Below are 19,996 nucleotides of genomic sequence, written 5' to 3'. Positions count from 1 at the left end.
CAGACAAGAATAATGGTCAAGCTTTGAAAGACTCAACTGTTCATAAGCTCCAACAAGGGAGAAGCCACAGCCCTGACAAACTTGTCTGCAGCTTCAGCTAAGGGGCCTGGTGCACGTCTGCTGTTCACAGTGCTTCTCGGCCCAGAGAGTCTCTTCATGCGCCCACTGCGCTATCCTGCCTATGCCATCCACCTCCTATTAGGATTCTAATTAGGAAAACATTGCGGGGATCACGAAATCATGGCACTCTCTAGCCAGAGGGCTTCGGAATGGAACACAGCAGCCCAAAGAAGGAAATGAAGAAGAACGAAAACTCACCTTCCAAGGTATGCTGGAATAAATGTGAGTGAATAGTGATATTCATCCTAGATCCAAAATTCCTCACACCATACAGTTCCCAAGAGATACCCTCCCACTTCAAGAGCTACTGTATGTACAAAAACTGATTAATATACTGCAGACATTTGAAATATGACCACAGATAACCCTATTAGCATTGGGTTACATCACAATTCCAACTTCATGATCTTCTCAAACCTTCTTCATTGAGAAACTTGTCATTTTGCTTATGTTAAATATTTTGGAGATGAGTCAAGAAAGGGAAATAAACCCACCACTATCTCAATGGTGTCTTAGAGAAGTTCAACTATAAGTCCAGAGGGTATGAGGAGCCAGGGAAGGAATCTAAAAAGTTTCTGGGACTATAAAAATGCTTTCCCCAGGCCTACCAACAAGTAGTAAAAATAGTAGTAATAATTATTAACACTGTTATGCCAGGCACTGCTATCAAAGCATTCTGTGTAATAACCCATATATTCCTTGCAAAAGCCCATGAGGCTTTTATTTTACAAATAAACAAATTGAGAAACAGAGGGGTTAAGCACCCTGCCCACATGACACAATTAGCTACATGGTTCAATGAGATTTAAATCCATGCAGCCTGACTCTAAAGCCAGACTTATGAAAGAAGACAGTACAGGGATGGGAATGTCTAGTAAATATTCCCCACTGTGAGATAACAGACAAAAGAGCTCCTAAAACTCTTTCCTAAGTGATAAGAACACTAAGGAACATCTTTAACATCTTTTGTTCTAATATTTGGTCTTTGAACCCAGCTCTTCACATAGCGTTCCTGAAACCCTTCTAATCTTCTTGGGCGATAGGACTGTCTTTTGTTTCCATGAGGTGAGTCTGAGTGGGCTGCTGGGTGACTTCTGGATGAAGGGTGGTCAACAGAAAGACCAAGTCATGATTAGAAGCTTGGAATTTTCAGCCCCATCCCCAATTCTCTAGAGAAGGGACAAGGATTGAAAATGGAATTAATGATCATGTCTGCATGATGAAAGCTCCATAAAATCCCAAACATATGGGGTTCAGGGAGCTTCCAGGTTGATGGACAGATATGTGCAGGAAAGTGGTGTGCCTAAAGAGGGCGAAGAAGCTCTGCACCCCTTCCCACATACTCTGCCCTAGGCATCTCCTCCATCTGGATGGTCATCTGTATCCTTTATCACATTCTTTCATAATAAACTAGTAATCTAGTAAGTAAAATGTTTTTCTGAGTTCTGGGAGCTGCAGTAGCAAATTAATCAAACCCAAGGAGCTGGGTTGTTGGTAGTTAATTGGTCAGAAGCACTGATAATAAATGGCATCCAAAGTGGTTGTTAGGAGCATGGAAGATCTTGTGGGACTGAACCCTTAACCTGTGGACTCCCAGGTAGACAGTGTTGGAATTGAGTTGAATTGTATGACGCCCAGCTGGTGTAAGAGAATTGCTTGCTGGCTGTGTGTGGGATCCCCTCCCCCTGACCCCTGCAACATACATACACATTGGAATTGGGCGTAGAATCCTTTTATCTGCCCATGAGTCACAGTAGGATTGAAAGGATTTCACTTTACATAGAGCCAAGATTACTGAAAAATAATTATATGCAATTATAATTGTGTGTAAATATGGCCAAGAAGAAACAATAGCCCCCATGTGAAGGGTAGAAGATGTATCTCCTACAGGTCCAATATGGAGATGAGAGATGGGGTACCTAAGATGGCTTATAGGAAAGAGAGTGGTGTGAATCACAGTGGGGAAAGGGTATCCTTGGAAGAGATGAAAGATGAGCTAAGTGAAAGAACCAGAATGCTTATTAGAACACCAAATGCACAAATTAGCTTTCTGTTTTAAAGATTCATATGAAAACACACAGAGCTATGGAGAAATAAAAGGATCATATGATATCATCACTGTTAAACATTTACTGAATAGTACAGTGGTTACTTTTATGTGTTTAGTCCTCAAATTCTTAGTCTCTGTCTCAGAGGAAAAATCAAATAAGCAAAAACTAATTCATCACACTGCAGAGCTACCAAAGGAAGTGATCTACTTCCTCTTGTTCAAGGCCAACCCTTCTACTGTGTTCTTGCTCCTACACCCTCTGTGAGTTCATTCAGTCAACAGATATTTGTCAGTGTCTATGTGTTACAGCTTAACATTAGGGATATTCAGTGGTATGAGAAATGTTTCTTTATCTCAGTCTAGTGAGGGGGGCACAGGAAACTTAGCAATCACAGGACACAAATGCTATGGAAGTGAGTGGGGTGTGCACCAACGGTCCCGTCTTGTATTTTCACTGGCTCTCTTGACAATAACATCTTTCCTTTGTCTTATAGAACAGAGTTGAGTAAGTATCTCCAATTTTAAATTAAAAAGAAACACCTTGCCTTAAATCCTTCCATCTTTTTGCTAAGAAGCTTTTTCTCAGGAAGCCAAGCTGAGCTGCTATCTATCAGCTGTGATGATTCATTTACACACATTTTTTACCCTCCGAATTCTAACCGAAGCCTCTGTCCACAACTTGAATGGCATAAACAGAAGCGAAATTTTGCTCCAAGCTCAGAAAATGACTGATTGCCTCTATGGACTAATTACCACATGGACCAGCTGCCTTCACAGATTATCTGTTCTCAAAATATCCCCCAAATATCTCTAACTTCAGGGTTTCCAGCATAAGAGCCAACACCATTCACAAGCCAATCCTGATCAATAGCCTTGTTCCTCCAGCCAACTTTCCAGCTCCTCTGGAAATAGCACATGAAGCATACTAATTTAGGCATTCTAAATATATGGCGCACAATACAACCAAGCTGCAGATGGCAGGCCACCTATGAGAGGCTGTTGCAGCTCACACCAATTCTCACAAATTGACTGGAAAACATTTTTTTGGGAAAGAAGGGAAAAGGAAGAGGCAGGTTAAAAAAGAAAAGGCACTGTTGACAGTAGGTTCTTTTTTTAAGAGAAGGGAGAAGAGGTATTTTCTTCTTTCTTTTTGACATTTAAAACTCCTATCCCTCTCCTAGGAATACTGAGGCTAAAAAAAAAAAAAAAGTTACAAAGCAGTGTAAGATGCCAGAAGGAAAGAGACGCAGAGAGCACCAGAGCCGCTGGCAATGTCAGTCGAACTGTGGTTTGGGGTCATGAGAACTGAAGGCCATCGTCCTGCAGAGCGAATTGTTGAGGGTAACCCTGCATCCACTTGGAGCTTTATGTTGAGTTGTTCCCTCAGCTTGGATACCTGCAATCGATCACGATGAAGGCAGAAATGGAACTTAGGGCACACAAAAGCTGTGTTCAGACTTCTCCCACGGGGCTGATAATGGGAATCTTAAGGACTAACAAGGACCTGGGACCGAATTAAAAACAAACAAAAAAAGCAGAGCCTAGCAGCCATTTCTGCTCAGGGGCCTCTCGTGCAAACCGCGCTTCACAGAGAAGCCTCCGCGCTAAACTGCCGGCCTCTATGCCACCACCTGCCTGCACTGTGCTCCTGCCATCTGAGCACCCTTACAAAGGTGCTCCCGAAGTCCGATTACAACCAGTAGGACTGAGGCTTTCCCCATCCAGTCGGAGCTTTGACCAATCAAAGCAGCCCAGTTCTGACCAATCAGGGACGAGGGGTGAGGACTTCTGTCTATATAAACCAGCTCCCCTCTGGCTTATTATGGTCAAACTGTTTGCACTAAATAAAGTTTCCTTCTTTACCACACCCCAAACTGGGGCTTCCGATGACAATAATCACCTTCCTAAAAACAACCCTCACCTTTGCAGGCTGACTGCCTCCTCCAGTCCTGGTATTTAGGGTAAAGATTGGTCAAGACTAAGAAAGTGACCTGTAATTTTTTTTTTTTCCCTTCTTGATTCTCCAGATGGACCAGGAAGCAGGAAGGAAATGCACTAATACCACCACCAGGAATTCTGTGTGTGTTTCAACCCCCAGAATTTGTCACTAGGAGGAGGTCAAACATAGTTTCTTCAATCAAATCAACAAGATTCAAACATTGTTATATATCTTTTTACAAATTTTCAAAGTAGAATATCTCAAAAAATAGAGCATCGCCTATAATTTCACCACTGAGGAATAAAACTATAAACGCTTTGATAGTATTTTCATCCTACAAATCTTTTTCTTTACACAGATAGATGTAAATTTCACAATTATTTTCACAATTAAAATTATAGTTATTTTCATGGCATAGGCTTTGCCCCATTTTACTTAATAGTTACTGAATAAATGATTTTTAATTGCTACACAATATTCCACTATAGAGATGCCACATGATTTTACCAGCCTCCTACTGTCAGACATCTGGGTTGTTTCTACTTATTCACTACTAGAGGCCCTCTCGCAATCTGGGACACCTCAAGGGATGTTGGACTGCCGATTTCAGCTAGGCCAAGGGACCCCACTGGTGCACAAATCGTTGCACCAGGCCTCTCGTATGCATATAAGATCTTTGGCTAATCTCTCTCTGCCCTGCCCCTTTCCCTCTGAGATTCATCAGTCTGTTCCATGTTTCCATGCCTGTGAATTGGGTGTCTGCCCCCTGGTGGTCAGTGCACACCATAGCTACCAGTCGAATGGTTGGACGGTCACTTAGGCTTATATCTATCTAGATTATAAATACTTCTATGATAAATGTTCTTGATATAAATATTCATATGCATTTCTGCGAAGCTTTCAGAGATGAAAATACTGGGGAAAGGTATACACATTTTAAAGGCTCTTGATACAAATTACCTTACACAATGGTTGAGCCAATTTATACTCTCATTACTCAGTATACATTTCACCTCACCCTCACCAATGCTATGTATTGTCATTTTTTAAATGATGGCAATTTACTATTCTACTTTCATTTTAACTTTGATCGATTTCTCACTTTTTCATACGTATATCAGATACTCGTGTCTCTTCTTTTGTGATCTGTTCGTATCTTTTGCCCAATTTGTCTTTCATGATGTTTGTCTGGATTTAAGTTAAAGCCAGAACTTGTACCATGCTCATGTGTATCTTTAACCAAATAGAGGTCTTTTTAGATTTCGCCCTTAGTTTTTCATGTGTGCCTCTCTGTTGAGAGCTGCAAAGGACATGACTGATTCGGAATAACTTTGGTACCTAATTGAAGGGTACCAAGACATACTTTTACATCCACACACTTTACAAGAGGCTATAGTCTGCTTTTTTTCATGAATTCCAGTGCAATTTCAGGTTGTGGGCAGAGGTTACAGAGATTAACGATTTCATTAAACATGGAGGAAAGGCCAAAGTACACTCCGTACTATTAATAAACTCTAGTTACTTGTTGACCATAAACATATTCATAACTCAGAGAGGTTCGGCCGTGAACCTGAAAATGAATCACATTTATAAACTACAGCCTTATAGACAGGAACATTGGCAACTTCTGAGAATCCTTTAGAAAATATCTAGAAATTCATAGGATTTAAGTAACAAAATATTAAGTGCATGAGAATCATGAAGGCTCCTTTTCAGAGAAGCACACAGCCCTATCCTGAGATCAACCAACACACCGTGAGCTGTGCCTGACATACAGTAAACATGCAATAACTGTTTGGGTAGTAAATTCACTGGCCTCTTCAGATTCCAGCACACTTCTCCTGACCTCCGGATTCAGATCTCATCTCTTGCTTGTTTCTTGGTGTCTAGGTGAACTCCAAACCTCTATCCTTGTCCAGCCCCTTGAACTCTGTGCCATCTGCCTGAGCCACCCTGCCAACTGGTGCCAGCCAAGTCTTGCCTATGTTGAGCCTGATGCCCTTCATCTCACTTGGTTTTGTCCTCAAGGCTTTCATGCTAATGGCATATTCCACTTCAACAGCAGCTGCAGGCCCAGCTGTGTTTGGGTCTCTGTCGCTGTTCTATCTGCCAGCCCAGCGTCTGTCTCCTCCCCACCCCTGCTCTGACAGCTACCCGCCCAGCAAGGCATACATGCTTTCAGTTATTATGCCTGAATGTTTAGCTTCAAACTAATGATAGCGTGCTTGGAAAATTAGTTCCAAATTGGAAGTTCATTTTTAAGGCGATCAGTTGACTCCATGGTCAGAAACATATAAACAGAGACGTTTCCTATTTCTGTCTGTTGAATTAATCTTAGAGTAAAAACAAGATTGAGCTCTTCCTTCGTTCAGCCTCTGCCCCAGCCCCCTGCTCAGTGTCTGCCTATATTGTATATAATAAGAAGGATATGATTTAGCACTTACATAAGTGAGAAGAGATTTGACATCAATAAATACCATAAAGCCTTAAATTCTTTTTGGAAAAAGCTATGATATAAATAAATATGTTCATAGTAGTGTATTCATTAAACACTCTTGAGAAATTTCTATGGAAAACCCTAGGAATCCATGGTTAGACCTAAAGAATTACCATCTCCTGAACAAATTTAGCATCCCCCCTCTCCTCCTACCCCACTGGCAGCCTCAATTCAGGAGTCTTCATCACCTACTTTTAAAGTCTTTTCATTAGTCTCCCAGCATTCACTCTTTTTTTTTAGGACAGAGATCGTGTCATATTTATTTTTATGTATGTATAAGTGGCTCTATTGAGATAGAATCCACAAACCAAACAATTTACCATTTAAAGTACACAAAGTCATTTTTTTACTATATCCACGTAACTGTGCAACCACAATCTAATTTTAGACCATTCATCTCCCTAAAAATGAAACCCTGTACCTATTAGCAGTCACTCTTCAGCTCCATCCACCCACCTGGAGTTCCAGGCAACCAATAATCTACTTTCTACCTCTATAGATTTGCCTGTTCTGGGCATTTCATATAAATGGAGTCCTATAATATGTCATCTTTTATATCTGGATTCTTTCATTCAACATAATGTTTTCAAGAAACATCTATGTTGGAATGTGTATCATTTCTTTCTATGGTAAATAGTTTTCTATTGTATGGATATGTCACATTTTATTAATCCATCCACTGGTCAACTTTTGGAATGTTGCCACCATTGGGCTATTATGAACAATGCTACTATACACATTTGTGTACAAGTTTTTGTGTGAATATATGTCCTCATTTCTCTTGAGTAGAGCTGTTGGGTCACATACTAACTCTATGTTTAACATTTTGCCCTACAGGATAAACTAGAAACCCTTAGATCATTTCTGACCATGCAACCTTACGGCTAATTCTTTCTCCCTTGTGCCACTTGTTTAAGGTATGACTCTGTGCTTTCATTGCCTGTGTACATGAGCATCCCTCCCACTGGACTGTGGGGCTTGTGAGGGGTCGGGACTGCGTATAACTTTGTCCATTCCCAGCTCTGACAATGCCTGTTACATAGGGCATGTCCAATGAATGAATAGACCACTTAATATTCAAGTCTTTAAAAATCTCAAACCATAAGTCTCACTGTCTCCCATTGCCCATCTATTCCTACATTTAACAAGCTATGAAGTTTCAAGTAGTGCTTAACCTAATTACCTCCTCCTGCAATTTAATTTCCTCTTGGCTCTGTTCTCTGCCATCAGTATTCCCCCTACAAAACCCTCCAGATGAGGTCACCTCTCAGAATCATATCTCACATTCCAAAGAGAACTCTGCAAGGTTGGAGGGGTCTATTCCCTCCCTTCCCGCCCACAGTAACACCCAGGGGCTGGGGACGGAAGGAGAGCCAGGTGGGATTCAGGTAAGCATTTCCATGATGGAGTCACTCTTGCTGGTGTTTATCCCCCTCCCACCTCAGCTCCTGGAGGTCCTACAATGAGCATCAAGTCATCTGGCCAAAAGGCTCAGCAGACCTTTTCCTCTGAAGAACAAGCCCGTATCGCTCTGTGGATGGAGACTTCTGATCAGCAGCCTTTATGGAAACAGATGGAGAGAGGAAAGACGCCTGACAGGCCCTGTCTATTGCTTACAGTCAAGATAATCTCAGCGCCGCCATCCATCTGCTCCCTTCCCTGGGTAAATCAGAGAAAGGCTGTCTGCTCTACAGACACATTTACAATGAAAAGAAAATGAGGGTGGGTCATCATCTATTTACAGATGGGTTGTGTTCAAACGTTTATCTGTAAGTCACTCAGAAGACACAGAAGCAATAGATCTGTGTGGGGACATCCAGCCCAGCCCACAGAAACCCCTTATGCCCACTTTGTGCCTGTGGTACAGCATTTATTGTACTCTATACATCAACCCAAGCCTAGCTGGGAAATCCATTCAGTTATAACTTCAAAAGTTAGACAGGGACAACCCCTCCCCCACAGGACAGGTGGCAGACTAGGGACTAGGGAACTCTAAGTCATTGGCTCCTTAGGACACAGGCTCCAGACTAGAGGGATGGGCGCAGGGGAGGAAGAAAGCAGAGGTGACTGCCAGGGACAGGGCCCCAGAGGAAGGAGCATAGCAGGATTGTAAGGGAGTGTACAGCCCCCTGGGGTTGTAAGTCTTGGCTTTATTTCCTAACCAAGGGTTTCTGTAGGGTGGGGATAGAGAGATGGGCAGCAGGTGTTGACACTTCAGCCACCAATGTGTCTCCAGGCCTGCAGGGGGAGGGGAAATACAGGAAAGGTGGATACCTGAGGTGGGAACAAGATCATACCTTTTCCCTTCCCTCTCCTATCCTTTTCATCCCCCTAATCTAGCTATGGTAGGACTTGTATCAACACTGGCAGGAGGGGAATGGGGATTCTCCGTAGACCAAAGTGGAAAGAAGAACGGGATGGAAAATAACAACCTAAAATTCTGGCAACGAGAAAGGAGATGGCTCAACGCCCTGTGTGTGCAGGAGTTTGCTTGTAAATTAACTTTACTTGTAGGGTAATATGGCATTTGAGAGAATAAATCCAAGTGCCCAACACTTCAACATTAAAGCTCAAATGATCAATAGAGATAGGGTTACAAGGTGGGGTTTTAGGCAACAATGTCATTTCTTTGATTCATGGCTACAGAAAAGAGGTCATTGGGTTTGGGGTTTCATTCAAAGTAACTTTAATAATGTACTTCCAGATTTAGGGCGTTGCCACAGCATTCCCATTCACGGGTAAAATCAATGCAAGTGAGTTCTTTTAAACTACTGGATTGTGCGTGATGCTTGAAACTGGATTGTGAGAAGAGATTATTGATTTTTAGAGAAATGGAAGGAGACAAAGTGATCAATAGGTTTCAAATTATTACTTTAAAAAGTGGTTGCACACTTTTGCGTCCACTCCGGGAGATAATGAGCTTGAAGACGCATCACTTACAACAGAAAAGAGCCAGATTATTTTCAAATGCAAGACTTTTTTGAACTTAATGGAGAGCCGAGGTCACAGAAGAAACAGCTGTCCCTAAATCTGAGCACAACAAGAGCCTGTAGGGAGCGAAGAGGCATGAATACTTGCTCCCTGGGGCAGATGCACTGGACGCTGGTAAGAAGAGATAAACCAAACGATGAAGGCCGCGTGCTGGCTGGCAGGACAGGAAGCCCCTGGGGTTCCAAACAGTAGAGAAATCTGGACTCTGTTGCAGGCTCTTCCGCCAGAAACCTCGCTGGGTACCTGCAGAAAAATTAGTGTCCATGCAGCGTCAGCCCCGGTTGAGGGGCACAGCAGCCATGCGGGAGGAGGCAAGAGACTCCTACCACGCCCTTCTGTACTCTCTCCCTCTAGGGAACAAAAAACTTTATTGGTGGGGAAAGGGCAACAAACTTTGTCACCCTCAGGGAACTGGTGAAAACTCATTGGAGTTGGGGGGAAGGGGAAGTAAAAAAGCCTTATTACTGGGAGACACCCCAAGACCCAGGGACATGGTGTCTTTTTAGTTCCGAGAATTAATCAGAGATGAGATGACACCAATTGGGAAAGATTGCTATGAAAGCTGTGCAGTTAATGAATTAAAAAACCTACTGTGTGCCGATTACTACTGCTGGAAGTTGTCCGTAGAGGCTGACAGAAGGTAAATGAAGAGCCATAAACCTAGATGGGGGAGTGAGAAGTGCCCTCGAGTACAACATACTACTTTAAGAAGAATGAGAGAACTTCCTGCGGGAGGAAGAATGAGAACAGATTTCTGAGAGGGAGGTCTTACAGAAGGTCCAACACTGGGGAGCTTGGGAGCCCTAGCTTTTCCAGCGAAGGAACTGCACAGGGCAGCAGGAATGTCAGGGCACACCAACAAGTAAGCATTCAGTGGCAGCAGGGGGAGGGCAGGAAGGAGCTGTAGGAAATGAAGCTGAAAAGATAAGCTGGGATCAGATGGTGGAAGCCCTCCAGGACTGCCTACGCCATGGATTTATATAAAATCCCAATCTAGGAAAGTAGTCTATTTTGGAGAACATAACAGAAATGTAAACCTTGCTTCCTCTCTTAAGGAACAGACAAGCTCACCAACCAGCTCCCTCAGGGGTCTCAACTAGCGGGTTTGAATTCAATATTCTCTCCTCTTTCAACTCCCTGCCCCTTCCCATCCATTACGGTGAGAAGAAACTCCTCTAAGCAGTTTACAGCTTTCCGTGGGAAAGGCTCCTGGACCCGCACCCTTCCCTCCATGCGGGAACCACCACTTGTTTCTGCGGCTTCTTCCTGTCTCTTTCTGCTTGTCTCCCCCAGGATCCTGTGTTTTTCCTTCTCTTCCTATCAAACCTCTTCCCAAGAAAATGTATACAACTCACCAGGGCAGGTCTTCTCCCAAAGGTGTTTACACATCTGGATGTGTTTTTAAAAGGGTTTCCCGCGTCATCCGGGACTAGAGCAGCATGTGTGTTGGGTCAGAGACCCTGAGGGCGGGGGCAAGGGGGGGGGGCACACAGTGAGGAGCTAAGATCTGGAGTTCTAGCATCCTGGCCCTGTCGCTCTCCCGCTGGCTGACCCTGAGGACGTTAACCTCGTTGTGTTTCGGATTCCACACTGGCAAAACGAAGATAATGAGAGTGTCTACCTCACTGTGGAAGGTGGGGTCAGTAAACTGGTGTTTGTGAAATGTCAGAAATAGTGCCTGGTACAGACAGGAGGTCAGCGAGAAAAACAACGGCCGCCCCGGTCTCTGATCACTGGGGCCTCCAAGATGCTGCAATTGTCTGAGCGCCTGGGAACCACAGCACATGAGAGGGGAGGAGGAGGGCTATTTGGGACTCAAGAGCTGAGCTCACTGCCTTCAAAGGAGAAAGGACCTGCCACCTCCAGATGCAGACAATCCCTGTGGGCTGAGCTCTTATCCAGCTCAGGTTCCGTGTGAGCTGCATTCCTAGTGACTCTCAGGTCCTGCTCGCTGACTAAGGTGGTCTCTGCCCTAACCCCACACCACCACCCTATTCCTGAGTCAGCTGGCTTTCTGGCACCACATCCCTGCTGCCAATCTGTTCCCCACCTCACTCCCTCTCCAGAAACCCCTTCCCACCCTTGGAGACTGGCTCAGGTCCCACCTCCCCCAATGTCTTCTCTGACCACCTGCTTGCATCCAGCCACCAATTCTGAAGCCCAGGCACCAAGAGTCAGTTCCCCAACTGAACCCGCAGTCACTCAGCATTCTGTCTCCCTGTGAAGGTAATCAGGTCCTTCAGGGGTGAGGCCTGGCTTTACCCTCCTTTCCCAGCCCCCAGCCAGCGGGGGAGGTTCTGCACACACAGCAGATGCCCTGTCCACACATGCTGATTAGGCCTTGGTGCAGGACCTCACCTGGGATCCCAGCAGAGGACAAAGGAGGGGTCTGGTTAAAAACCATGGATCCTTTCTGTAAACACCACTTCCTACCCACAGGCTGAAGGGCAGCACCGTTCATGCGAAGGTGGCCTTGCCTGCCAGTCTTCCCCCACCCCACCCACTGCTACGTGTGGGAGTGAGCCCCAAGTCAGTGTGTGTGAGCCCCAGTGCAGGCTCTCTCCATTGAGCCTTTGCTCCCCGCTCCCGCTAAAGCCAAGCTCCTCCGTCTTGGACAACCTGCAGCAGCACAAGCGCCCTCTTGCAGCACATTCTTAACAGAACCCAAAGGCATGAAGATCAGTGAGTCCTCAAATTTTTAAAAAGACTCCCCTGGGAACAAAATTGCATTGAATGAGTACAATGAAAGTACTAACAACAAAATCATCCTAAGACAAAGTCTGACTTGCCAGCTCTTGCCGTTAAACACTCTGTACACACAGGATGTACATCAAATACAGGTTCCATTCGTCCCAGCCCAGGGAAGGTGGGCAAAACTGATGCTCAACCTAGGCGTCAGCACCACATGTGAACCTAATTCTATCTCCTCTTTCTTTCCCTCTCCCTCATGTCCTCTCAACCTGGGAGGTAGGACCTAGATAGCAGGGCTCAGTGCAAAATGAAAAGGTAGGGTCCCTTGTCTAAAAATTATGGAGAATTTCTTCTGCTCATGGATGGAGGGCTGGAATCCTGCCCACTGGCAGAAATCCAAGGCTGGGAAACTCTCTTTCTCACCATCACCACAGGATGAATTCACTGGACAAAGTGTAGCATTAAACCATTTATATGCATGTAAGCCTCTTAACCAGGGGTTCTCAACCTGTGGGTCGCGACCCCTTTGGCGGTCGAACGACACTTTCACAGGGGTCACTTAAGACCATCCTGCATATCAGATATTTACATTACAATTCATAACAGTAGCAACATTACAGTTATGAAGTAGCAACGAAAATAATTTTATGGTTGGGTCACAACATGAGGAACTGTATTTAAAGGGCCAGAAGGTTGAGAACCACTGCTCTTATCTCTGATTTCAGAATAACAAGCATTTCTCTCTCCTTAAAGGAACTCAAAGCATTAGAAACAAATGAGATGTGTGGGAGGAAGCAGAATAGAGGGGACAGGGTGAGGTGGAATAGAGGGGCAGGGAGAAGTGATAGAGGAGCTGAGTAGCAGGCAGACCTGTTCAAAACTTAGCAGTGAACCCACGTGGTGGGCCCAGTGCACAGACGTGAGGGTGCTCAGAAGGGCAGGGCGTGCTGAGTTCTAACGCCCTCACTTCCGTGGAGACTCTGGCTGAGAACTGAGGGACCTGAAGTCCTCTGGCCGTCCTGCCTGTCAGCTAGCCTCCCCGCACCATGTTCTCTTCCACACACAGGCTAGCCCCACCCACCATGCAGAATCCTGCACTCCTGTATTTCTGCACCGAGATCCCCAGGGGCCCAGAAATGCACTTGAATGTCTGCCTAACCATTTCCTACCTCAAGTCACAAAGTTGCTGACAAAGAAGTGCATCACAGAAAGGGACACTGAGAAAAGGACCTATTCCTTGTGCACAGAGTCCAAGTACCTTGTTCTCCAAGCACCCAGGACCTGGAAATGAATTTGACTTGTCTAAAAAAAAATGTAGCCAAGTGGTCACGGGGTGTTCCTTCGAGGTTATGATGAGACTCAAACAATGGGAGTCAAAGACTCAGTATCTTCACACCTTGCCTTCGTTCCCCAGGAAGCACGAAGGCCTGGTTATAGAGCACAGGAGGTCGGGACTACTGTGCAGACGGCTACTAAGGTTTTACAGCTATTTCTATATCCCCTTGGTTTGAACAACACATCATAGGGTGCCCTCAAAACCTTCAACTTCTTATGGATCATGGCTTGGCTCCATCTCACCCCCAAATCAAGTCCTCTAGTGTCTGCCCCTCTCTTGCCACAACTAACCCTGAAAAAACTGCAGGAGGGTGAGCTGCAGAGGCTGGTGACAGAGGAGCAACCCCGTGGAGACAGACATTACAAATGCCTCACACAGGATTCACATTACCAGATGTTTGGATTATAAAAGAGGAATAATGTAGAAAGCTAAACTGTTTTATGGGATGACATCAAATGTATGTTTAAAAATATAAAATGAAAGCCAAAAGTCGTGCCATGCAGAGTCTGTGTATCCCACACTGAAGGAATAACGAAACCACAAGCATGGAGAAGGAGTTTCTGTTAACTGGAGGAGATAAACAGTCAGGCTCCTAGGGCACAGGACCTGATCACGTTTTTCTGTTAACTTCGTTTCCCAGATGGTTGCAAAAAAACAAAATTCATGCGAGAATCCAACATGAAAATCAGTGCCAACAGAACATCTGGGGAAAGGAAAAAGGAGGCAAATGCTGTTCCCTATTTGTTTTAGAGACCCATAAGAATTAAAGCAACCCTATATAATAAAAGGCTAACATGCAAATCGACCGAACGGTGAACGACCGGTCGCTATGATGCACACTGACCACCAGGGGCAGACACTCAACGCAGGAGCTGCCCCCTGGTGGTTAGTGCGCTCCCACAGGGGGAGTGCCGCTCATCCCAGAAGCCAGGCTCACGCTGGTGAGTGCAGCAGCGGTGGCAAGAGCCACTCCTGCCTCTGAGGCAAGCTAAGGACCCCTCAGGGGATGTCCAACTGCTGGCTTAGGCCTGCTCCCTGCAGGGCTTAGGTTGGGCTGAGGGGACACCCCCCCGCCCCCTCCCCCCCCACACACACCCAGTGCACAGATGTCGTGCACCGGGCCTCTAGTATACATAATAAATTAGATAGTCACCAAGGTGGTATTCTCCTGCTGTAAGCTTCACAGAATTATAGAAGGTGGTCACAGTCAGATGGGACTATAAATCGTCTATTTGAATTCCTCCTTTTATGGAGGAAGATCCCACAGGGTAGGTGGGGTGCCCTCAGTCAACCAGCAGAGTGGGCGGCAGAGCACCCTCAGGGTTGGCACCTCGGCCAAGCTAAGGAGAAGGGAAGTTAAAGCAGTGCTCTGTGTTTTGCAGAAGGCTGGGGGTGGGTAGGGCCTTGGAAGACACCCAAGTCCAGATGAGGAAACCAAGTCTCAAGGAGCGTAAGGGTGTTGGTCAAAGTCACACAGTTTCCCACGCTCATGTCATCATGCCACCTGCCTCACGGTTGGCTTTAGGTTTTATGTGACTATTATCGTCTGGAAGCATTCCAGGGGCTTTTATTATTATTTCTTTAAACACAAACAATCCCCATGTTCATTGTATTAGTTCAGGGTCAGCAAATCTGTGGCCTTCATTTAAAGCTCTGAGAGTCTTGGAACATCCTGCTGTTAACCTGAAATTTTCCCATGGACTTATAAATTGCTCCAACTTTTGGACTATTAACAACTCCCCAAACACAAACTCAATTTCTCTGAGGTTATGTTTAGAAACCCAAATAAGTTACATTGAAGATATACTTCACCTTTATAAGGTCCTATCACTTGCTCTAACTCGTTGCAGAAAACAGATTTCATATCAGACCTTTCCATTCCCTTCCTTCTCTGTGACTAGGTGTAGATCAGAGAAGTGTGATTCAGGATTAAAAAGGTCCTCGAACATAAAACATAAGTCAGTCCAACTGCCTCTCTGAGGTGGGAATCATGAGTTATACCCACCTGCCATGGAGCCATCTGTTAACACTGTGGTCCCAGGAGTCCTACTTTGTTCTAAAACATCACTATTTGAAAAGCACTCCTTCGCTGAACTTATCAACTTCCTCTGACTAGCGGCATCTTTCACAAGACCCCGTTTGCTGAGAACATAAAAGATGGCCTCCACAATCTTCTGTGTCAAGAGTTGAAAAATGAAATAAACTGCTTCTTATGATAGTCAAACATGTATCAATACAGGGGTGGGCAAAAGCAGGTTACAGATGTTCATATGGAAAACAACACAATAAAATTAATTAATAGTAATACAAGAATGAACTCTGTGTTTCACATACTCACAACTGCAGACCTACGAGTACCCACCCCTGTATATTTAAAGTGCTGTGCCAATTTTCTCATCCTATGAAAACAGCTGACTAGACTTTCACCAAACGTGGATTGATCTGCTTTGAAACGCAGGCTGTGTGCTGCATGTGAAACCACCATTGCGCAGCTATGATTCCAGTGCCTCTGAGAGAAAGTCAGCCATATCTCAGGGCAAATAAACTCAGGGACAGAGGCCTGCGTCACTACTGATCAAGAACAAGAGTCCTTGTGTATGAAGCTGTCGTATCAGAAAAGCAGACGGAGATTTCAAATATGAATGCAGATTAAAGATCAGAAGGGCAAACCTTCCAAATTATAGGCACTGATGTGTAATCAAGTTCTTTTGAAATTGCTTTGTATGTGGGCAGCTTCTGTAGCATACTCCAGTGGCAACCAGGATTCACTTTTTAAGGATATTTAATGATTTCCCCAGGGATCAGCTAGCAAGATAATATATGTGGAAATATTTCATAAACTCTAAAACCATAAAATCTGATGCTGCATCACCATGATATTTCTAACTCTGAGTGTTCACCATGAGCTTATACTTGCTGCTGAATGTGCTAAGCATTTTTAACACCATATATAAGTGAGTAAAAAAAAACAACTCAACCCTGACACCAAAAGCTTGGTCTTGTAAAAGATTTCTTTACCTGGCTCTAGGTATATGAAAAATGATACTATGGCAAAATTGCATGAATTTATGGTTTACATATAAAGTTGAAAAAAAATCCTAAGACAGGAAAATGTCCAAAGAAAACAGGCATAAATAACAGTGGGAGGGTTTTTGCTACAACTGAACAGTCCACCTTGCCATGCAGGCTGAGATGGTGGCTCACAACCCAGCAGGGAGTGGAGTAATGTGGACCCAGCGACATGTCTGGGAAGCTGGAATGAACTCTCTCACGAAACAGGGGAAAGAGCTGGATGCCCTTGAAGGCACTTCCTCTCCCAAATTATTAGTTGATGTTGAACCACTGACAATGGGAAAACTGACAAGGAAGATGATACTAACGAGTCTTCCAAGAAACTAGACAAGCTGCTTTCTTCCGGAGTTGGATACAATCAACCACAAATTAATACTAGATTGTTCTTTGCCTATTGAAAGAAGAAAAAGCTCATTCACTCATCTCACTATATTCCATGTGTCCCTTAGGGCCCATCTATACAATATAACCTGATGGTTAAGGGCATGGCTCAGCAAGACTTGCCAGATTCAAATCCTGGCTCTGTCACCTGCTCACTGAGCAACCTTAGGGAATTTACTTCATTTGAACCTCTATTCCCTTATTCACTAGTGGGGTCTTTATGAGGAAAAGGTGAATTAATAAGTAAGAAGTCCCTGGAATAGTGTCTGGCCAATGTAAGTGCTGTATGACACGTTACTGCCCTTCTGTTCGCGGGCCTCACAGCCAGGCCCCATCTCCAGGAGAGAAGTGCCCGTGAGAAGGGATCAATTAAAACTGCCTATCATACTCCTCTGGGGTTTCAAAGTTTTATGTTTACGTTTTGCTTTACGTATTTCTCTTCTTCTTCTTCTTTTTTTAATGAAAGCAAGAAGTTCTACTTTCTTCTGCCAAAGAACAATGAATCTATCCACTCAATGACTGTGGTTTCCATGAGAAAGTAAGTGGAAACAGATGTTTCTGAAAAATAAAAACCATACTATATAGCACTGGTGTCGCTCACATAAAACTTTCCACCAGCCATCCCCAGAGCCAGCTGCCAGCCCCCCGCAGCTGTGACGCCCCTGGGTGCCTGGGCCCAGACACCTCTTCCTCTACTTTCTACCCCAATCCACAAACTTGCCAACCTTCGATGAAATCCGAGGCCGTGTACGGATGCTGGTTTGGGCTGTTCTCTGCAGGGCTGTTGAGGGTCTCCAAGGCTGATTCGATGGCTTCCACCAACTCATCCCGCTTGTCTTTCCTCACGGGTTTCTCCTCAGGGTGGCGGGTCAGGCCCGTCTCCAACTGGTACACCTTCTGCAGGGTGAAACTGTCGAAAGGCACTGCGGCGTACTCGGTGGCCAGCTTGACGCCAGCGTGCACCTCCGCCTTGTCCACCTGCGCGTGCAGGAAGGCCAGCAGGTCGGCCTGGGTCTTCTCGGGAGCGCCCGGCTCAGGGCCCAGGCCGGCGGCATCGCTGGCGTGATACTGTGCGTTCCTGAGCTGCTCGCTCCTCTCCTGCAGCTCCTCCTTAAGCTGTGCGATCTGCCTCTTGAGGCTGCTGATATAGTTGCGGTGCTGCTCCTCCCACTCCTGCAGGGCGGCCTGGTACCCTTCCTTCCCTGTGGGGCCGTTGGCCCTGGGCAGCCCCAGCTGCTCCTCGTTGCCTTTGGGAGTGCAGGCCAACATGTAGAGGACGGAGATGGCACAGCAGAGCAGCACAAGCAAAACCACCACCCGAGAGATCCACGCAAGCAGCCCCCGGCGAACCATCGTCATTCAGGAATCAGCCATGCGTCCAGAACTGGCGACATCCCAGAACCTCAGGGCCCCACGGGAGGGCTTGCCCCAGACTAGACCACGGAAAGCATGTGTTTGGGGCCCCCTGAGCTGCCTTCATCCATTTCTTTCTACAACACGTCTTGTCTCTCGAAGTCAAGCACCATGTGGAACACTTTTTCTACTTCTACAGGATGGTCTTCCAGGCAGAAGCAACGAGTTAGCTGAAACTTCCAAATGTCCACACTCAGACCCATCCTAGCTTCCAAATGTGCAGCAGGTGACAACAGGGGACCTAGGAAGAGACCAAATGACAAAACACTTAATCAAGATAATAACACTCTTATGTTCACGATGCCAATCAATGTTCAATAGGTTTACAGGAAAATGCTTGTGACAGGTGATTAAATATTGTTAGATGTTTGGAAATCATAATGCAAAGATGCATTTGCAGAGCAATGCATATAAATAACAGAGGATACAGAAAAAAAGATTGGAAGGAAATATGGCAAAAATTGAAATCTCTCTGGATGGAAGTATTAATGGTGATTTTTCTGTTTCTCTACATTTTTCTGTATCTTATAAGTTTTCCACAGTGGCACTTATTATTTTGATGGTTAAAAGGGAAAAAGCAAACTTTAATTGACATTTAAAATTGAAGGAAGGGACTTCTCTGGCCAGGTCTTCCCAGGCTACAAAAGGTAAGACATACATGGGCTCGCCAGGGTGCACTCATTCAGGGCAGGGCTCCAAGCTGGCTCAAAGGGTCTTCAAGCTTATGATCAGGAGATAGGGAAGCAACTGGAGGTTCAAATATGCAAATAATCAATGTGGATGATAATATATTCAGGAGGAGTCAGGGGACAGTTGTTCCAGCTAACTCTCCAATTCTGCTTGTGGACAGGAGATGGTGAGTTTACCATAGAAAAGGATGGGGTTGGGAGAAGAACAGAGACCAGATATACTGTCTTATCAGGACTCAAATCCCAGGCATGTTTCCACTCCAGCCTCCAGGAGGAATTCTGTGTCCTGACTCTCATCAGAAATAGCCAAACGGATCGTGGGGCCTTCCATGTGACTACATGCTCTGCCCCTCAACTCCAAATGCCTGTAACATGTGAATCAGCCTGACTTGCCGTTCCCATTTCCCCAGGCATCCCTCCACCCGTCATGGTCATCAGTACAACACTGCTTCTTCTGCGTTCTCCCTTCCTCAGTACCTATCTGAGCCAGAAAAAAAATAAAGAATGATAAATGGAAAATAGGTCAAATAAAATTTACTGTTTAGAGAGATTTTTATAAGATCTTCCTAGATGCATCTTTTTTGGTCACTTCTCTTAAAAAACAAGCTCCCTTGGGGGTACCATCTCTTGCCCTTTTTATAAAAATTTGACATTTTCAATAAGCCACAAAAGAAAATATAAATTATTCTTTTAAAAATATATATTATTGATTTCAGAGAGGAAGGGAGAGGGAGCGAGAGATAGAAACATCAATAAAGAGAGAGAATTATTGATCGGCTGTGTCTTGCACAGCCCCTGCTGGGGATCAAGCCGGCAA

The 19,996-nt window shown here is 45.0% G+C and overlaps 1 protein-coding gene across 15 annotated transcripts in view; it reads right to left on the bottom strand.

Annotated features, from left to right (window-relative positions):
* The window catches only part of CSGALNACT1 (chondroitin sulfate N-acetylgalactosaminyltransferase 1), a 318,463-nt gene that overhangs the window by 60,763 nt on the left and 237,704 nt on the right, over positions 1-19,996 (bottom strand). For all 15 annotated transcript variants that reach the window (XM_036300305.1, XM_036300299.1, XM_036300302.1 and 12 more), the window contains one exon: positions 17,803-18,731. In XM_036300305.1, the coding sequence (XP_036156198.1) occupies positions 17,803-18,436 (634 nt within the window). In that variant the 5' untranslated portion in view covers positions 18,437-18,731. The remainder of the gene's footprint in view (positions 1-17,802; positions 18,732-19,996) is intronic.

The sequence above is a fragment of the Myotis myotis genome, unplaced genomic scaffold, assembly GCF_014108235.1.
Source record: "Myotis myotis isolate mMyoMyo1 unplaced genomic scaffold, mMyoMyo1.p scaffold_m19_p_3, whole genome shotgun sequence".
Taxonomy (NCBI): domain Eukaryota; kingdom Metazoa; phylum Chordata; class Mammalia; order Chiroptera; family Vespertilionidae; genus Myotis; species Myotis myotis.
Note: the sequence above shows the minus strand (reverse complement) of the source record. Positions and strands in the feature narration are given on the sequence as shown.